Raw genomic sequence first — 19545 nt, forward strand, 5'->3', positions numbered from 1 at the left:
CACCCCAAACCCTGCTCCTGTCTCACACCTCACATCCCAAAAACCTGCTCCTGTCCCACACTCCTGAGCCCCAAAGCCTGCTCCTGTCCCTTCCCCCAAACCTGCTCCTGTCCTGCACCACAGCGCCCCAACAGCGTGTTATTATGCTCTGCTCTTTGTCTCCAGTATTTCCCCTGTTTTTTATGTGAGCAGAAAGGCTGGAAATGAATATGAAAGTCTCTAGGCCTCTCCGGCTTCTGCGGTACAGCACCATCGATACACTTCTGCTCTACAGCACCATAGACACACTTCTGCTCCACAGCACCATAGACACACTTCTGCTCCACAGCACCATAGACACACTTATACTGTATAGCACCATAGACACACTTCTGCACTACAGCACCATAGCAACACTTCTGCTCTACAGCCCCATTGACAGACTTCTGCTCTACAGCACCATAGACACACTTATGCTGTATAGCACCATAGACACACTTCTGCTCTACAGCCCCATTGACAGACTTCTGTTAAACTGCAGGAGTACAGGACAGCCAGGACACGCCCGTCGAGGGGAAAAGTGACACGCCCACTCCCGAGGCACCAATCATAACGAGCCCCCCGCAGACCCCAAAACCGCACGTGTACGACCTGGAGTGGAGGGCGGGGCGGGACTGGGGCAGCCCAATCAACGCCTACTTCGTCAGGTACCGCAAGGTGAGCACCACGCCCACAAACCCTCACAACCACAACCGGATGTGGTTCACATCCTTCAGTCCATCTACTCTGACCCTGCTGGGTACTACCACACTCTCACAAACACAGGTACGAAAAGTACCTAAAAAGGTATGAATGCTTGTCGCTGGGGTGGTACCATATACAGTATAATATGTAACTAATTTGCACCTTTTTTGCTTGGAAAGCATACTCATTTGTACCCAAAGAGAACCTTATGAGCATTAAACCAAGTGATGTCTCAAGTAGCCAAAGGTGTTAAAATGGCAGATTCTCAGTGTGATTTCAGTGTTAAAATGGCAGATTCACAGTGTGATTTCAGTGTTAAAACGGCAGATTCACAGTGTGATTTCTGCGAGGAGTGAGGAGTTCAGGAGGAATATCTGTCAGTTCATTTATTGTTTGTGTGTGTGTGTGTGTGTGTGTGTGTGTGTGTGTTTGTGTCTGTGTCTGTGTCTGTGTATGTGCTGTATATACTGTGCGCGTGCGTGCGCGTGTGTGTGTGCGCTATATATACTGTGTGTGTCCATATATGTGTGTGTGTGTTGTATATACTGTATGTGCGTGTGTGTGTGTATGTGTGTGTGCTATATATGCTGTGTGTGTATGTGTGTGTGTGTGTGTGTGCTGTCTATACTGTGTGTGTGTGTGTGTTATATATACTGTGTGTGTGTGTGTGTGTGCTATATATACTGTGTGTGTGTGTGTGTGTGTGTGTGTGTGTGTGTGTGTGTGTGTGTGTACGTGCGTTCTCTCTGCAGCTGGATGACGTGGGGAACGTGGCGGGCAGTTGGCACACGGTGCGGGTCCCTGGCAGTGAGAAGGCTCTGCAGCTGGCAGACCTGGAGCCCTCCAGCCTGTACGAGGTGCTGATGGTGGCGCGCACCGCCGCGGGGGAGGGCCAGCCCGCCATGCTCACCTTCCGCACCGCCAAGGGTCAGTACCACACCTCAGAGCCCCAGAGCCCCAAACCCAGCTCCTGTCCTGCACCCAAAACCCTGCTCCTGTCCTGCACCCCAAACCCTGCTCCTGTCCTGCACCCCAAACCCTGCTCCTGTCCTGCACCCCAAACCCTGCTCCTGTCCAGCGCCCCAAACCCTGCTCCTGTCCCGCACCCCACACCCTGCTCCTGTCCTGCACCCCAAACCCTGCTCCTGTCCTGCACCCCACACCCCAAAACCTGCTCCTGTCCCACACTCCAGCGCCCCAAACCCTGCTCCTGTCCCATACCACAGCGCCCCAAAACAGGATTATTATTCTCTGCTCTGGGTCTCCAGGATTTCCCTTGTTTTTTCTTTTAGCAGAAAGGTAATGAATGTGAAAGTCTCCAGGCCTCTCTGGCTTCTGCTCTACAGCACCATAGACACACTTCTGTAAACTGCGGGAGTAAAACCCCTCTCACTGCTCTAACTTTTCCAGTAATTGGAAGATTTTCTGCAGTCTGTCCAGGGTGTGTGTGTGTGTGGCATGTGCAAAACCGGGTCTGCTTTCATTCACTATAAGTGGTTTTCTGGAAGAAGAGGCAATGAAAGTATAATTAGACCGTGAATTTATGTAAAATGGACTTGTATTTTGTGTTGTAGCAACAGTACTGTCATAAAAAATTTATTTTAAGCAGTCATGACTTGGGAATCCAATTATTTCTCTTATGGATGACACAATCAGGACTTTGGAGCCCCACAGACTGTTTCTGGCAGCCAATGAATAGTCTCCATTGTGTTTGATTGACAGTGCCCGTGGTCAGTGCTACATTGACTATGACTGTGAAGGCTCCTCCTCCTCCTTCGGTTAACCCAATCCAGAGGGACGAGGGGGAGGGGCTGTTCTCAGAGGAGGACGAGCTGGGGTTCAGCCAGGACACGCCTGTCGAGGGGAAAAGTGACACGCCCACTCCCGAGGCACCAATCATAACAAGCCCCCCGCAGACCCAAAAACCGCACGTGTACGACCTGGAGTGGAGGGCGGGGCGGGACTGGGGCAGCCCAATCAACGCCTACTTCGTCAGGTACCGCAAGGTGAGCACCGCGCCCACAAACCCTCACAACCACAACCGGATGTGGTTCACATCCTACTCTGACCATGCAGGGTACTACCACTCTCTCAGAAACACAGGTACAAAAAGTGCCTAAAAATGTATGAATGCTTGTCGCTGGGGTGGTACCCTATACAGTATAATATGTAACTAATTTGTTTGGAAAGCATACTCATTTGTACCCAAAGAGAACATGATTATGAACATTAAACCCAGTGATGTCTCAAGTAGCCAAAGGTGTTAAAATGGAGGACTCACAGTGTGATTTCTGTGAGGAGTGAGGAGGTCCACTTGGGTCATTATTGCGGTTTGTGCCGAGGCTGTGCTATGGAGAGTTGGCAGTTGCTCACTTGCACATAAAACACAGTGCTTTGTCCAACAGCACAATTACTCAAACAAAAGCCCTGTCATTTTCATTGGCAGACGGGCCTGTTGTTCTGTGGACTGTGGAAAATGTGACTTTGACGTTCTGTGTTTCGGGCTCTGGCAAAATGGTTTGAGACTGGCAGAAAGCTCGGAGATACGACTGACGGCCATGTTTGTTTTCTTTCTTTCCCTGTTTGGTGTCTGTCTGTGGGACGTTTGCGTTGTGTGGTTATGCGTCTGCCTTACTGTCTGTTTGCATTGGTTCATTCATTGTGTGTGTGTCTGCTGTCTATACTGTGTGTGTGTGTGTGTGTGTGTGTGTGTGTGCTGTCTATACTGTGTGTGTGCGTGTGTGTGTGTGTGTACGTGCGTTCTCTCTGCAGCTGGATGACGTGGGGAATGTGGCGGGCAGTTGGCACACGGTGCGGGTCCCTGGCAGTGAGAAGGCTCTGCAGCTGGCAGACCTGGAGCCCTCCAGCCTGTACGAGGTGCTGATGGTGGCGCGCACCGCCGCGGGGGAGGGCCAGCCCGCCATGCTCACCTTCCGCACCGCCAAGGGTCAGTACCGCACCTCAGAGCCCCAGAGCCCCAAACCCTGCTCCGGTCCCAAACCCCATGCCCCAAATCCTGCCAGCGCCCAAAATCCACACCTGGCATGGGCGCCATTTTAATAAACCTGCAGAGCCTGTCAAATAACAACATGATTAGTTCTCTGAATGCTTGTGACATTCAGCAGAAGGGTGGCTGCTAATGAGCCATAGAAATGTGTATGTGCGTGTGTGTGTGCGTATGTGTGCGTATGTGTGTGTTTGCACGTGTGTGTGTATGTGTGTGTGTATGTGTGTGTGTGCGTGTGCGTGTGCATGTGTGTACTGTGCAGTTGTATTTAGCATTTGGCTAAGGTACTGTAAAAGTGACGCCGTTAAAGGAAAGCAGCTTCTCTTCTTCTGTACTTCAGAGTCCATGTCTCCTCTGCACTCTTCCATCCTTCCTGACAGATCTCCCCTCTCTCTCTCCCTCTCTCCCTCCCTCTGGTTTTCAGAAAAGAGCACGTCCTCCGGCAAGAACGACTCCAAGGCCCCCTTTCTGTTCCAGCCTGAGAAGGTTCCAGAGAACGAGAACACCAACACGCACTTCGGGGTGGTCATTCCTGACCGCGGTAAGGACTGTGGGGGAGGACCGTCTGGACTGTGCTTATGATTTATATTTCAGAGTCATAATTACAGTACATAACCCATGCTAGTGCCCTATTACGGGATATTGCTGCGCGTATTAGCGTTCATTCACAGCAGTTATTGTGCAGAACAACATTGGTTTATTGGCAGGGGCCGAGGGTTTTTTGATGTTGACGTCTTGCTTTGTACTGAAGTGCTATTCATGCAAATATGAGCAAGACTAGTTCCCATGACATCACTTCCCCGCCTTAATTAGGGAAGAAACGACTGTAATCATGTGCGTTTACAGTTATGATGTAACTCTAAGGACATACATGCGTCTGTATGTCATGCAACTGTGTCTTATTATTATATTTTATTATTTTTATATTGTTCCATAGCCTTGTGGTTAAGTGCTAACGTTGGAAAATTCCATTGTAATATCCATTATGTTGTTGTATGGTATAACCACATATCAAAATAATCAAAATCAGTCATTGGGATTGGTGCCAACCAGTGAACATCAGCCTATGTAAATGAAACAGATAAGGAGTTGGTGAATCATGAAAAGAGACACCTGTTGGGCAGCGATAAGTCTGTTTGGAAACTGAATGAAGCCTATCTGTAACTGTACGGATTTGGGTCACTCTACAGAGACACCACGGCTTTATGATCGCTGTTAGAGAATCAAGTCTGATATTCTGAAGATTCTGCCTCATCCTCTTTATTGAAAATCTTAAACACAAATAAATCTTTTCAATTGAAAACCATGACACTAACTCCAGTAGGTCGTTGGTTCGATCCCCCTACATGTCTCCCAGTCTCACTTGTTCCTTTTTGCCTATTCACTAACCGCTGTTCTCTCATGCTCTCTCTCTCTATTACTCTCTCTCTGTCTCTCTCTATGTCTCTCTCTGAGGAGCTGGGACAGTAAGTACACTGATTCCTCTCTGATAGGATGCTAAGTGTGTGTGTGCTGTGTGTGTGCTGTGTGTATTACGTGTGTGTTCTGTTCTGTCCTCCCAGAATGACGATTAAAGGGAAGTACTCCTTGGGGGATACAGTTTCCTCTCCTCTTAAACAGCTCTACAATGAAATGTTTCCTAAGTCTGAGGTCACAGCAGATCCCTGTTTCCTTTATGAGAGATGCTGGTTTAAGGCCAGGTCTACAGTGTAATGCATCTCAATCCAGCCTTAGTACCCCTATCCATTCCTGCTTCAGTAAGATCAGCTGTTTACATGGGCAGTGCTGAGAAAGTAAATATCTGTGCTCTGAGCTTTGTGCTTCACTGTGAACGGGAGCTTCTTAGGCCGTCCACATAAATGTGATGATGTCATGTGTCCCGCCCCCTAGTTCCAGAGGCCCCGGACCGGCCGACCATTTCCATGGCGACCGAGAGCTCGGTTTACGTGACTTGGATCCCGCGGGCCAACGGCGGCTCTCCGATAACGGCGTTCCGCGTGGAATACCGCCGCCAGACTCGGAACGCTGACTGGGCCGTCGCCGCGGACAACATCTCCCCCCTCAAACTGTCGGTGGAGGTGCGCACTCTGGAGCCAGGTGAGACCGAGTGCATGTGCTGCCATGGCAACCAGCCTAGGGCTTCTGCTGAGCGGTAGGGCTGTGAATCTCTGACATCACAACGAGTCGATTACAAGTCTTTAGGAGACAATTCAGTGCATCTTGAAATCTCTCATTTCAGTCGGTTCAATTATTTTGAGATGTGCATTATTTACAGTAGGTTTTTCATTAAAATAGTTATTTTAATCAAATATAATAAATTCTTACTTTCAGAATCGATGCAGTTGAATGTCCACACTTATATCGATGCATCACGATTCATCTATGCCTTTTTTCACCCATAATTATTGGTTAATTATTTGTAGTTGATTTACCTTCCTAAGGCCACGTCATAGCAGAAATATTCATGCATGCCATGAAGAATAAATATTTGTTCTCTAGCTACAAGCACAAAGATTGTCCCATTGTAACAAGATATTTACACAGCTTTATTCATTCTTGCAACACCATTGCAGGGTGTGGAGGTGAGGCAGTGACCCTTCACCTGGGGTTGGGTTCTCTCTGCAGACGGGCGAAGTGAAGCTCCAGTCCTAGTGGGCTGTAGGGTCGGTTGGTTTTTCATGTGTTTCACTGACTGGCTAAAAAACCTCACACCTGGTTTCCAAGGCCTAGGTTTGAAGCAAAGCCATAAAGACCTGCGGATACTGCAGCAGTACTGGACTGGGGCTTGACACTCTTGTTCAAGACTGTAGGTAAACAGTGAGCCTTGATAACTGAATGGCCTGTTCTCAGTACTGATGTTCTGTGTGCTTTAAAGTGAAACATATCCCCTGACAACCACCCCACCCCCCACTCCTCATTCTGAGTTTAAACTGAAACTCGGCTGCGGACCAGGAAGGAATTTTGAGTGTGCAGCCTCTGTAATGATTAAAGTCCTGTAGCCCTGCTGACCCCTGACCCCATCCTGCCCTTTCTGTGCAGTCTCAGCGGGGCCCGCTCATGGTAAACCCGCGTATTTAATCTTTTCGACATGTTCCCCTCTCCCCTGTCCCACCCCCCTCCCCCGTCCCGCCCCTGTTTGTCACCCAGGCTCTGCCTATCGGTTTCGTGTGGTGGCACTGAACGCATACGGAGAGAGCCCCCACAGCGCCCCCTCCAGGCCGTACGGGGTCTCTCCCGCTGGCCCGCCCTTCTCTAGCCGCCCGGTGGCCGGACCCCACATCACCTCCACCGACGCCGTCAGCGACTCGCAGATCATGCTGCGCTGGACCGTGAGTGCCCCGCTGACGCCGCCCTCTAGGGGGCGATCTTCACCCAACCCTCAGCCTACGCGCCAATACCTTAGAACAAGGATGGGCAGCTCCAGTCCTGGAGGGCCGGTGTGTATGCAGGATTAACTTCAGTCCTGGAGGGCTGGTGTGTATACAGGGTTTTGCTGCCACCAGTGACCCTGGCTCAATCAACTAATTAGCCATATGCACCACAAACTTACAAATTGGACCACAATAAAATGCTACAAGACAAGAACATTTATCACTTTCTGTTTCTATAACGGTATCTGGCTAAAAATGACTGCCCTGCATTTCAGTTTTGCTGTGTTAGGATGTGAGAGCCTTGAAGCTCAATATCACAAAACTACTCAGAATGCAGATAGAACCATATAATTTCAAGGTCACAACGTATATAACTCCGGCGTAATACCGGTCTCCATACAGCCCTGGTTCTGGAGAGCTTGCAGGGACAGTTGTTTTTTTGTTGTTACTCGGTACTTATTTGGTCAATACACATATACCTCTTGCGGTTACTTCTGTCTGAATCAGGTTCTAATTTTAAGGTGAAAACAGAAACCAGCAGACGTTCAGGGCCTCCGGGGAGCCTGTGTTTTTTTGTTGTTCTTTGAAAAATAACATCTTATCCGAGTATTTAAGTAAAAGAGGAACTAATGTTTTCCCCTTCAGCTGCACGCCACTGTAACATCTTTATTCAGTCGGGTGAAGGTCTTTGTTCTTGATCCTCCCTGTGATTACACCCCGCCATTTCAGAGATTGCTGTTGTACTTGTGGCAAACGGCGTCCAGTCAGGCCTGTAATCGGCCCGGCTCGGTGTGATTAGGGCTGCGTATCAGGAGGGGAACGAGAGGCCCCGCTGAGATTGCTACAGGGATATTTTTAGGCTTCAGATAAGGCTGGGAAACGGCTAGATGAAGGGACGTTGGAGGTACATTGTTTGCCCAAATCTGTTTCCCCTTTTCCTGTACTTTTCTTTCTTGCCTCCATTCACCAATCACAACATGTGAGGTCACAAAATATGTGGTTAGACTGTTGTTAACTGTGGAGGTCAGAACAGCAGACACTCTGACCACCTTCAAGCGCAGACTGAAGACTCACCTCTTCAGGCTGCACCTTTCTCCTCCCCTCCCTACCTCCCTGTAATTAGTAATTTTGTATGCTGTCTCTGTAATTACCGCACTTATATGCACTTACTTTACCATTCATAGTGTTATAGTTGCTAAAACTGCTTCATTGCTCCTTCTTTGTCAGTTTGTTATCCAATTAATCTACAAGTTTTTATCTATGTGGTCACTTCCAGCACTTGGAACTGTACTTCCCTCTTGGGCTCTCAGCGCACTTATGGTTTTGTACTTTATGGTACATCTCTCTGGATGTACCATAAAGTGGATGTGCCAAATGCCTGTAATGTAACATTGTGCAATGCAACTGAACATTCTAACACTGATGTAATCATCACTTCTGGTTATTGAAACCAAGCGAATTCTAGAACACTGACAAAAAAATTCCTACTCTCCTATGGGCAAAAATTGTATTTATACTTCTGCCAATGTTTGCTTTTGGACTTTTTTCTCCATTGCTGTCATCAATGTTTGGTCCTGTTTTTTTTGTTGTTGTTATAACTGATGATGATGATGATAAATGTCTCTTCCTCTCTTTTGTGCCCCAGTACACTCCTTCCAGCAACAACAACACTCCCATTCAGGGATTCTACATCTACTACCGTCCCACAGACAGCGACAACGACAGCGACTACAAGAGGGACGTGGTGGAAGGTGAGTGCCGGGTTCCATCCAGGCTGGTTACTGAGAGCCTTTGTACCCTTAAGCCAGGTGCGTAATCTGGCTTGCCTACGTAGAATGGCGCAAAATGGCTGCTGTGCATCAGAGCATTGGTGGTTCCCACTTTGGGTGTGAGAAAAGACAAAGGCAAGGAATAATCATAATTTTTTATAAAAGCTGTTTAATTGGATTATATGCAATCTCTTAGATGTTAGCCATTTGTTTTGATGTCATTTTGTTAGCGGTTAGCAGTTTGTTTGCGGTTAGCGGTTAGCAGTTTGTTTGCGGTTTGTGCAGCAGTTTATTGGTGGCTGTACACAGAACAGTGGACAGCAGCTACACTCAGGGGGCAGGAGGGGGGTAAAAGATATCTGCTGAGAGAGCGAGTGGAGGTGAGGAGTGAATGAGGTGGTCGTCGTCTTGACGAGGGAAGCGCGGTGAGTGGTGCTGGCAGGGTGAAATGTGTCTTTAATAAATGGCTACCTCGTTAATGACCCAGAACTGTAACCCTAAACCTGGCTGCTTGAAGGGGCTCAGATTGCCATCAGGAATTTCAGCAGGGAGGGCTAGCCTGGGGGGCCAGCTCCCATCCTGTCATAGAGGGGCTAATTCAACCCCCCCTCCCCCTTTCATTTCAGCCCTCACTCTCTGTCAGTGAATCACATGCCTGTTTGAGCCAGATACCAGAGATAAGGTGGCCACGACCTTTGGGCATCTCATGGGATTGTTTGCAATGTGAAGTGTGTGTGTGTGTGTGTGTGTGTGCAGTAATTCTGTCGGGTGTCTTTGTGAAGGGCCACATGGTGTATGTGTGTGTGCACATGTGAGAGAGTGTGTGTGTGTGTGTGTGTTATGTGGCATAGTAGTATTGCACAATGTTTTTCTGGTGTGTCTTTGTGCAGGACCACAATGTTTTTGTATGTGTGTGTTTGTGTTTTGTGGAACAGTCGTGCTGTGTGATGTTTCTGTGGTGTATCTGTGTGCAGGGCCGCACAGTGCGGTGTGTGTGTGTGTGTGTGAGTGCACATGCAGAGGGAACATTGGAGGATGTCCAGGACAAATACTCAGCTACCATTAAGCAGTGTAGTGTAACACAGCTGTCAGTGATAGAGACAGGGAGAGAGAAAGAGAGAGGCAATCAGGGAAGAGAGAGGGTTACAGGAAACTACTCCTTGACATCACTGGTACATGCCCCGCCTCCTTCCTCTTATAGGCAGCAAGCACTGGCACCTGATTGGCCAGCTCCAGCCCGAGACTTCCTATGACATCAAGATGCAGTGCTTCAACGACGGAGGAGAGAGCGAGTACAGCAACGTCATGATCTGTGAGACCAAAGGTGAGTCCCGATGAGAGAGAATTATGGGTAATTGAGTTTTTGCATGGGTAATCTTTCTTGGAACCAAAGGTATGTGGAAATAAACAGCAGTGAGTATGTGGCTGTTATGAAAAGGGCGCCCGTTTGCACACACTTTAAATGGTCTTAATGCGTGTTTAATTACACTGATCACAGAGAATGTGCCTACTGTAAATACACACTGTGAAGTGGTAATTATGGTTGTAATATTGATGTTTCAATATTGCTTGTTTAAATTTGAAAGTCCCTACAGTCATTCTGGGTAATCCAGGAGAAGTCTTTGCTTGTTCTTCTTATAACTGTAGCAATTTGTTGGTTTTAATGGAGCCAAATTAGGGAATAAATGACACTTGCTACAAACAGGTGGTGGTTGTGTTGGTTTGTAGTAGGTTCCTGGTCCCCGTTTCTGCAGCTACAGTCCAGCTATGGGTGTTATGACACTTTAAAGTAGGATCATTACAGCAAATATCTGTGTGATGTATTATTGTAGGCAGGAAAGCCTGGCCCAGTTGTTTGGGATGTTTCTGCTGTGATGTCACTTCCTGACTGTGGTGTGTTTCGGGGCAGTCCGCCAGGCCCCGGGAGTCCCGCGGGAGCACCCGATCACGCCGCCCGGCCCCTACCCCCCGGACCCCCCGGCCCAGGCTGGGGGGCTGCTGTACCTGATCGTGGGCAGCGTGCTGGGGGTGATGATGCTCATCCTGCTGGTCTTCATTGGCATGTGTCTGTGGAGGAACCGCCAGCAGAGCGGCCCGCACAGTGAGTATCGCCCGTCAGCCAATCACAGCCTGTACAGTGAGTACTGCCTATCAGCCAATCACAGCCTGTACAGTGAGTACTGCCTATCAGCCAATCACAGCCTGCACACTGAGTACCGCCCATCAGATCAGTCTATCAATCGGCCAATCACAGCCTGCACAGTGAGTACCGCCCATCAGATCAGTCTATCAATCAGCCAATCACAGCCCATACAGTGAGTATCACCCATCAGCCAATCACAGCCTGCACAGTGAGTACCGCCACTCAGATCACTCTATCAATCAGCCAGTCACAGCCTGCGCAGTGAGTACTCTAGCCTGCAAACGCTGGGAACAGCCAATCAGTTACATGCCTTAGCAATGCTGTCTACATGCAAGATGAAAACATCAAAAAATACTTTGTTGTGTAGGAAAAAAACAGAAAGAGTTTTTGACTCCCCTCGTCCCTCCTGCGCCAGAGTACGACACCCCCGGATACCTGTACCAGCCTGCGGAGATGAACGGGCACGTGCTGGAGTACAGCACCCTGCCCGGGACCGCCCGAATCAACGGCTACAGCCACACCGGCTCCCCGCCCCCCTCCAGCTGCCCCCACCTCCACCACAAACTGCCCAACGGCACGATGCTGCCCAACGGGACGGGGTCTACCCACTACCCGCACGGGCACACCCACACCCACTCCCACTCCCACAGCCACGACGGTCCCCTGGAGTACGAGCACCTCCCACACCACCCCCACAACGTGAGCGGCCCACCTCCCACTGTCCGTCACAGCCCGCCATCCAATCACCATTCCCTGATTAGATTGTACGCTGAAATGTCGGAGACAGACATTGTTTGTCATAATAATATTTGTACAGTATATTAGGACATGCCTCAGAGTCACGGACGGTCATCTGAACACGGTATGACCTTATTGGTCTCTTTATTCTCACTAGTGGTGTTTGCATCCAGCTGGTTTTGTGTAAGTTTCAAATTTCAAAGTATAAGTGAAATGATAAACAAGGGCCAGAAGCCAATCAGTTTAGGGTGAGACACAGGCACACACAGACACACACATTACATTACATTGCATTACATTAATGGCATTTGGCTGAGAGCGACGTACAACAGACACACACGCAGAAATCGGATCTTTGCTCATTTCAAACCACAAGCAGAATGGTCCAGGGGGCGTGTCTTAAGGCTAAATCTCTTTTGTCATTGGCAGGGAGGTGGAATGTACACAGCGTTGCCCCAATCAGATTCCTCTGACTGCATGAGCTGCCAGAACTTCTGTAACAATAATAGGTAAGATACAGGAGAGGGATGGGGCATGAGAGGCTTGGGTTGGTTTTATGTAGATTATCCGTGTGTGTGTCAGTGTGTGTTGTCTGTGTGTAGTCTGTGTGTGTCTGTGAGCCTGTATGAGTCTGTGCATGCGTATGAGTCTGTGTGTGGCTGTGTCTGTGTGTTCTGGCGGAAAATGGCTGCCATGCATCACTCACGCATTCCCCCTTTCACTGTAAAACCCTTCATGAGCCGAAGATGGAAACCACTTCACGGAGCGCTCCATTTTTCTTCTTACTTTATTATTATTACTGCTGGGTATTTTATTTGTATAATTCAGACTGTGGCAGAGCCAGAGCAGTAAGATGAATTGGTGTGCGGTTAATCATTATTTTTTGGCGTGTAAGCCACTCGTTGCTGCGCTACTGGGCGTCTCACCAGCTGACTGAAGGGGGGGGGGGGGGGGGGGGGGTCTGCACTGGTGAGCCTGGGTCGTGGCTCCAGGACTGTGCCCCCCCCCCTCCCCAAACCCCCAGCCCCCGCCTCGCTTGTTTCCCCACTGCCCGCCAGGCTTGTTTATGTACTTTAGAGGCTGCAGAGCTAACAGTTTATTCTGCACACACCCGGTCAGCTGGGGTAATGATCCTTGTGTTTATTTACCTCTGTGTGTGTGTGTGTGTGTGTAGGGGGGGGGGTGTGTGTGTGTAAATGTTTGAATAGAGAAGGGGGAGCGTGGCGGGGGGTGTGGCTGCCACCCCCATGATAGCCTCCTGAGATTTCACTGGTTTCTTTTTTATGAATGGAAACATTTCAAAGGCTTTCTCCGTTTTGTTCCCCCCCTCTTCCTGTGTATGTGTGTGCCTGTGTTTGTTTGCTTTTTTGTGCGCATGCACATGTCTGTATGTGAGTGTATGTGTCTGCGTGTTTGCAAATGTGTGTGTTTGAGTGTGTCTGTTTGTGTTTGTGTATCTGTGCGTGCGTGTGTGCGTCGGTGTGTGTGTGTCTGTATGCATGCATGTGTGTGTGTGTGTCTGTGTGTGTATGCGTGTGTGCGTGCATGTGTCTGTCTGCGTGTGTGTGCATTTGTGAGTGTGTGTGTGGATGTGTGTGTGTATGTGAGAGAGTGAAATGGCTGCTCTGTGCAGTGGTTGTGGAATGTAACACACCCAGTTGAAGCCCTGTGTGATCTGGTGCTTCAGTGTGTGTGTGTGTGTGTGTGTGTGTGTGTGTGTGTGTGTGTGTGTGTGTGTGTCTGTGCGTGTGCGTGTGCATGTGCATGTGCATGTGCATGTGTGACTGTGTGTGTGTGTGTGTGTGTGTGTCTGTGTGTGTGAGAGAGAGAGAGAGAGAGAGACAACACACCCAGTTGAAGCCCTGTGTGATCTGGTGCTTCAGTGTGTGTGTGTCTGTGTCTGTGTCTGTGTCTGTGTGTGTGTGTGTGTGCGTGTGCATGTGCATGTGCATGTGCATGTGTGACTGTATGTGCGTGTGTGTGTGTGTGTCTGTGCGTGAGAGAGAGAGAGAGAGAGAGACAACACACCCAGTTGAAGCCCTGTGAGATCTGGTGCTTCAGTGTGGATCAGAGAGCTGTGCAGCTGGGATTAACTCACGTAGCCTGAGCAGCTGAAGCAACAAAAACCCTATTAATACAGATACGTGTCTCGCCCTTCATCTGAGATTACTGCTCAGATCCACTGCTCTTATACATTAAACAACACTTCTCTTTCACAGTCTCTTTTATCCAGCCGCGAATGTCTTCTTTTCTTTGTTCTGTGATTAAATTATTTCCATCGCATTAATTTGTCTGGCTTCTATCTGACAGTGCTGTACATGTCTACAGAGGCTAATAATGCTGAACATGATCAACGCTTTGTATCCAGATAAAGGCTCCCAGTTCTGTCAGTTTCACAGCGGTAAATTTAATTGGCTTGATCCCACTCAAAGTGCTTTTGTCTGAAAATCTTTATTTAAAGATGATCCAACACATAAAGAAGAACTGCCTCTTCACACTTCACCTGCCAATTAATTAACCTGCAGCTTTGGCAGTGCCATTTATGTTATTATGGTCTGGTTTCACAGACACAGATGAAGCTTAGTCCTGGACTAAATTTGAGTTTTGTATGATGAATATAAGTAGGGGCGGCACGGATGGTGCAGTGGGTAGCACTGCCGCCTCACAGCAAGGAGGTCCTGGGTTTGAATCCCCGTCGGCCGGGGCCTCTCTGTGCGGAGTTTGCATGTTCTCCCCCGTGTCTGCGTGGGTTTCATCCGGGTACTCCGGTTTCCTCCCACAGTCCAAAGACATGCAGGTTAGGCTGATTGGAGAGTCTAAATTGTCCGTAGGTATGAGTGTGTGAGTGAATGGTGTGAGTGAATGGTGTGTGTGCCCTGCGATGGACTGGCGACCTGTCCAGGGTGTATTCCTTCCTTTCGCCCAATGTATGCTGGGATAGGCTCCAGCCCCCTGCGACCCTGTTCAGGATAAGCGGGTTAGGATAATGAATGAATGAATGAATGAATGAATTTAAGTAGGTTTAATCTGCATCTGTCCCTAAACACTTTTATGATGATTATGTCTTGGTATGATAACCTGGCGTTAGCTCTTTAGTGATGTTGTACATATGTCTGAGTGGTTTTGGCCTGGTCTGTGTCACAGTCACTTGTAAGTTCTGTGCGTGTGTATGTATATGTGTGTCCGTGTGTGTATATGTGTGTGCGAGAGTGTGTGTATGTGTGTGTGTGTGTGTGTGTGTGTGTCAGTCATATAACTTCTGTTCTCTAGCAGTGCATATCCCCCTGACGGTGAGCAGCTGCTAAGTGACAGTGATGTAAACGCTGTTGATCTGAGAGGGGCCTGGAGGTCAGGATGACTCTGACCTTGCCTTTCTCACTGCCGCCCAGGTGCTACGCCAAAGCCAACGGAACCTTCTCCAGCGGGTCCCTTCCCATGATGCACCGGGCGGCGCCGTGCCAGCAGGACGCGCTGGAGATGGTGCCGCTGGGTCATGTGACCTCCCAATCCCAGGGTTCCGAGGGTCACCCGCTCGGTGGGGATGAAGGAGGCGGGAAGGCTGGCGAGGAGGAGGAGGAGCCAGGAAGCAAGACCCCGCCCCATTCCCAGCACTCCTGCTGTCAGTCAGGGGACCACCAGTGCTGCTCATTGGAGGAAAGAGGTGGGCGGAGCCAGAGGGACAGAGTTTAGACCAGACTGTGTGTGGGGATGTGTTTGTCACTAAGCGTACTTCAGTTAGTTCAGAGTGTTGCAGGTGATTCCACTCGCCCAGTTGCAGGTGGCGAGTTTTATAACATTAAATAGTGTGGCCAGTTCCAGCTCATCGCGGCATGAATATTCAGGTCTCAACTGGGCTCCTTGGGCTGGTTTTCACTTACACAGCAGTTAACCGATCACATAAAGTGATGAGTTAACTCATCTCGTCCTTGGTTTCCTGGTTCTGAGTTGGCCACAGATTTAATGCTGAAAGGCAGAAACTGGCCACACCCTGCGGCTCTCCAGCGGCAAGGCTGAACAGCGTGATCTGAAACACACTTTCTCACTCACTGACACAGCATCTGATATTGTGCGAAGCATTCTGGGCCTGTGGCCTGAAATGTGTTCTACAAATAAATCATCCTCTTATCCTCCTCATTTCTCTCCTTCTCCCCCTCTCCTCCTCTTCCTCTCCTTCCTCCGCTTCCTCCTCCATATTCTTTATTACTGCAGTAATTTTTTTTAATGTGGAGCTTGGGAAAAGGAAGTAAAGATGGGGAAAGATTAGGCAGATGGAATGATTGACAGGTGTCTCTGTCCCTGTGTGATGATGCAGATGGGGAGGAGCTCCAGTGAGTGATTGACAGGTCTCTCTCTCTGTCCCTGTATGATGATGCAGACGGGGAGGAGCTGCTGTTTGAGGAGGACCCAGACGGACTGGGTGTGTGCTGGGAGACTCTGGTGCTGCCGGAGCTGGACTGTAAGGAGAAAACAGCCTGGATCTCCAACGGCAGTATGACTGGAGGCCTTATACAGCCACAGCTGCAGGAGATCTGAACCTATACTGTACACACACACACACCCACACCCACACACTCTCTCTCTCACACACACACATGCTGTCATACACACACACACATACACACACTCTCTCTCTCACACACACACATACTGTCATACACACACACACATACACACACTCAGTCTTACTCTCCCACACACACACACACCCACACCCACACACTCTCTCTCTCACACACACACATGCTGTCATACACACACACACACATACACACACTCTCTCTCTCACACACACACATACTGTCATACACACACACACATACACACACTCAGTCTTACTCTCCCACACACACACACACCCACACCCACACACTCTCTCTCTCACACACACACATACTGTACACACACACCCACACACTCTCTCTCTCACACACACACATACTGTACACACACACACACCCACACCCACACACTCTCTCTCTCACACACACACATACTGTACACACACACACCCACACCCACACACTCTCTCTCTCACACACACACACACACATACTGTCATACACACACACACATACACACACTCAGTCTTACTCTCCCACACACACCCACACCCACACACACTCTCTCTCTCTCACACACACACACACATACTGTCATACACACAAACACCCACACTGTCATACACACACACACACACACACACACAGGAGATTTGAACCTATACATGTACACACACACTCATACACACACACTCACACACACACACTCAGCCTTACTCTCCCACACACACACACACACACACACACACTGTCATACGCACACAGGAGATCTGAACCTATACATGTACACCAACACAAAGTCTCTCTCTCACACACACTGTCATACATGTACACACACACACACGTGCACACACACCCACCCTCACACAGTCTCTCTCTCGCACTCACACAGAGTCATACACACACACCCTCCTACACACACGCATCAGAGAGTGAACGAGGGAAAAGGGAAATGGATGAGGGAGATGGAGGACAGAGAGACGGGACGACCAGCTTCTTCTGATGGTCAGAGACAATGAGAGACACCGCTGATCTCAGACCAGTCTGGGAGACGCACGTCTGCATGATCAGAGACAATGAGAGACAACGCTGATCTCAGACCAGTCTGGGAGACGCACGCCTGCATGATCAGAGACAATGAGAGACACCGCTGATCTCAGACCAGTCTGGGAGACGCACGTCTGCATGATCAGAGACAATGAGAGACATGGACTCTGTTGACCTCAGATCAGGCTGGGAGACATGGGGGGAGGGGGGAGCAGGACACGATCAGACTACAGCCCACAAATGGAGAAAAAAAAAAGATTTTTTTTTTTTAAAGATCAAAAACTCTTTAGATGACTTATTTATTTTTTGTAGTAGTAAAATATTATTTCATATGAATGTATCTGTTTTAAGAAAAAAAAGTTTCTTTTATATTATTTATGCTTTCTTTTGTTTTTGGTTGTTGAAATTTTTTTATTTTTTATTTTATTTTCGTTTGGCTCGTTGCGGTTGGGGTGGAGTTTAACCTGTTTTTGTGTAAAGTTTTGTGATATTATAAAGAGAACCTATGGAAGAGACTCCCTGTTCTTATCTCCTTTGTTCTTCCACCATGTGCTGAAGGAGGATCTGTCCCCTGATTAACTGGAAACAGCCCTGAAAAGTATTTTGGAGACTTTTATCGTCTTGGCCCCAGATGCTCTCTCCCTCTCCGGAGCCTGGAGCATCTGGAAAGACGGGAGTTTGTGAAATTACTTTCCCTGCAGGGCCGTTAGCATTCTGCTGCAGGCCCATGATTCACTTGGCCTGAATCATCACCTCCCATCGCATTCCCAGCTCCAGAGCGTCTTCAGAAGGCCAGACCCACCGCTGATTTACTGTCGGAGGACTTCGCTGGAAGCTAGCCAGACTCCCGTCGCAGCAGAATGAAAACCTGGGGCCTGGGGCATGGAACGGGATTACTGAGTTAGCCGGATAACTGCTCTGAGTGAAACCTGGAACAGCTCTTTTTACTTCAGTCCACATTCCAGTGAGGGTTCCAGGTTTTGCTCGTATCCTGAAACAGGATTACTGAGTTATCCAACTAACTCGGTAATCTCAACAAATATTTTAGTCTTAGACTTAACATCATATTTTTATTATTTATTTTGCTAAATAAGACAAAAATATTGCCACTGAGGTGACAGTTTTAATTATTTCATCATTCGCAAGGGGGTAAGAAAACTTGGAACTTTAGAGGACCTAAAAAATTATTGGAGAAGAAAAAAAGATTTTAAGTCTCATTGAAATGCTTGTTAAGAAAGAATAAGGACAGCCTCTGGCAGTCAGAGGGTTGCCGGTTTGATCCCACCCTGGGTCTGTTGAAGTGTCCCTGAGCATGACACCTAACCCCCAATTGCTCCTGATGAGCTGGTTGGTGCCTTGCATGGCAGCCAATAGCCGTGTGAGTGTGACTGTGTGTGGATGGGTGAATGAGAAGCATCAATTGGATAAAGGCGCTGTATAAATGCAGACATGTACCATTTAATTGGCTGTTGATGTTAATGAGTCCTGTGAGAGAGAACGTTCATCTGCCTTGTTCTTCAGCTGTTCTTGTTCCACCATTTCCCAACATTCCCATGGGTATTAAGCACATTTATCTGGAGCATTTGAGTGACTTGTTAGCTAATTCACCTAATTGGGAACAGGTTGTGGCCTGATGCGTCATCGCCCCTTGCTTGCCGGATGACGCACTTTTGGGGTAATGCGTTGGACGCTGTCCCGTGCCGCTTCTAACAAGTTTATGTTTGGCTCCCTTTTCTCTTTGGGAGGACGTTTGGTCTGCCTAAATTTTGCCAACTGAGCGTAGATGACCTGATTCTCTCAAAATAACTTTTACAGCCGTAGTGGTGTTCCAGAGCTGGGTATTTAAGGTTGCCATTAGCACACAGTACCACTTCTATTTTAAATATTTGTAATATATTTGAATCATCTGTACTGTTTTACTGTGGATCACAAACGTTGAGCAAGGGTGATTTATGAGCACGGTCTAAACCCTCATTTTGAGTGAGAATCGTGCTCAAATAGTGGCACCTTCCATAGCTCTGCTGTGCTTTCACAGGTTGTGTACAGACCATCAGGGTCCTTTACTGCAATTCTAATTTCAGTTAGTCCCGCAAGTCAGAGCATGAAGCGAAGATGGGCTGGATGATTTGTTTTCTGTTCATAAAGCTTTTGTTCCGGGCCGTTCGCTCGATTAAATGCACATTATAGA

At 48.5% G+C, this 19545-nt stretch overlaps 1 protein-coding gene across 1 annotated transcript in view; it reads left to right on the plus strand.

Moving 5' to 3' along the window:
- cdon (cell adhesion associated, oncogene regulated) overlaps window positions 1–17872 on the plus strand; it is a 43890-nt gene extending 26018 nt beyond the window's left edge. Inside the window, exons 9-22 of the mRNA XM_061216916.1 lie at window positions 521–696; window positions 1476–1650; window positions 2446–2729; window positions 3496–3670; window positions 4155–4271; window positions 5621–5827; window positions 6878–7059; window positions 8747–8852; window positions 10072–10194; window positions 10780–10971; window positions 11429–11712; window positions 12181–12260; window positions 15141–15412; window positions 16127–17872. Of these exons, the coding sequence (XP_061072900.1) occupies window positions 521–696; window positions 1476–1650; window positions 2446–2729; window positions 3496–3670; window positions 4155–4271; window positions 5621–5827; window positions 6878–7059; window positions 8747–8852; window positions 10072–10194; window positions 10780–10971; window positions 11429–11712; window positions 12181–12260; window positions 15141–15412; window positions 16127–16284 (2531 nt within the window). The 3' untranslated portion in view covers window positions 16285–17872. The remainder of the gene's footprint in view (window positions 1–520; window positions 697–1475; window positions 1651–2445; window positions 2730–3495; window positions 3671–4154; window positions 4272–5620; window positions 5828–6877; window positions 7060–8746; window positions 8853–10071; window positions 10195–10779; window positions 10972–11428; window positions 11713–12180; window positions 12261–15140; window positions 15413–16126) is intronic.
- Window positions 17873–19545: the final 1673 nt, after the last annotated feature.

The sequence above is a fragment of the Conger conger genome, chromosome 13 (genome assembly GCF_963514075.1).
Source record: "Conger conger chromosome 13, fConCon1.1, whole genome shotgun sequence".
Taxonomy (NCBI): domain Eukaryota; kingdom Metazoa; phylum Chordata; class Actinopteri; order Anguilliformes; family Congridae; genus Conger; species Conger conger.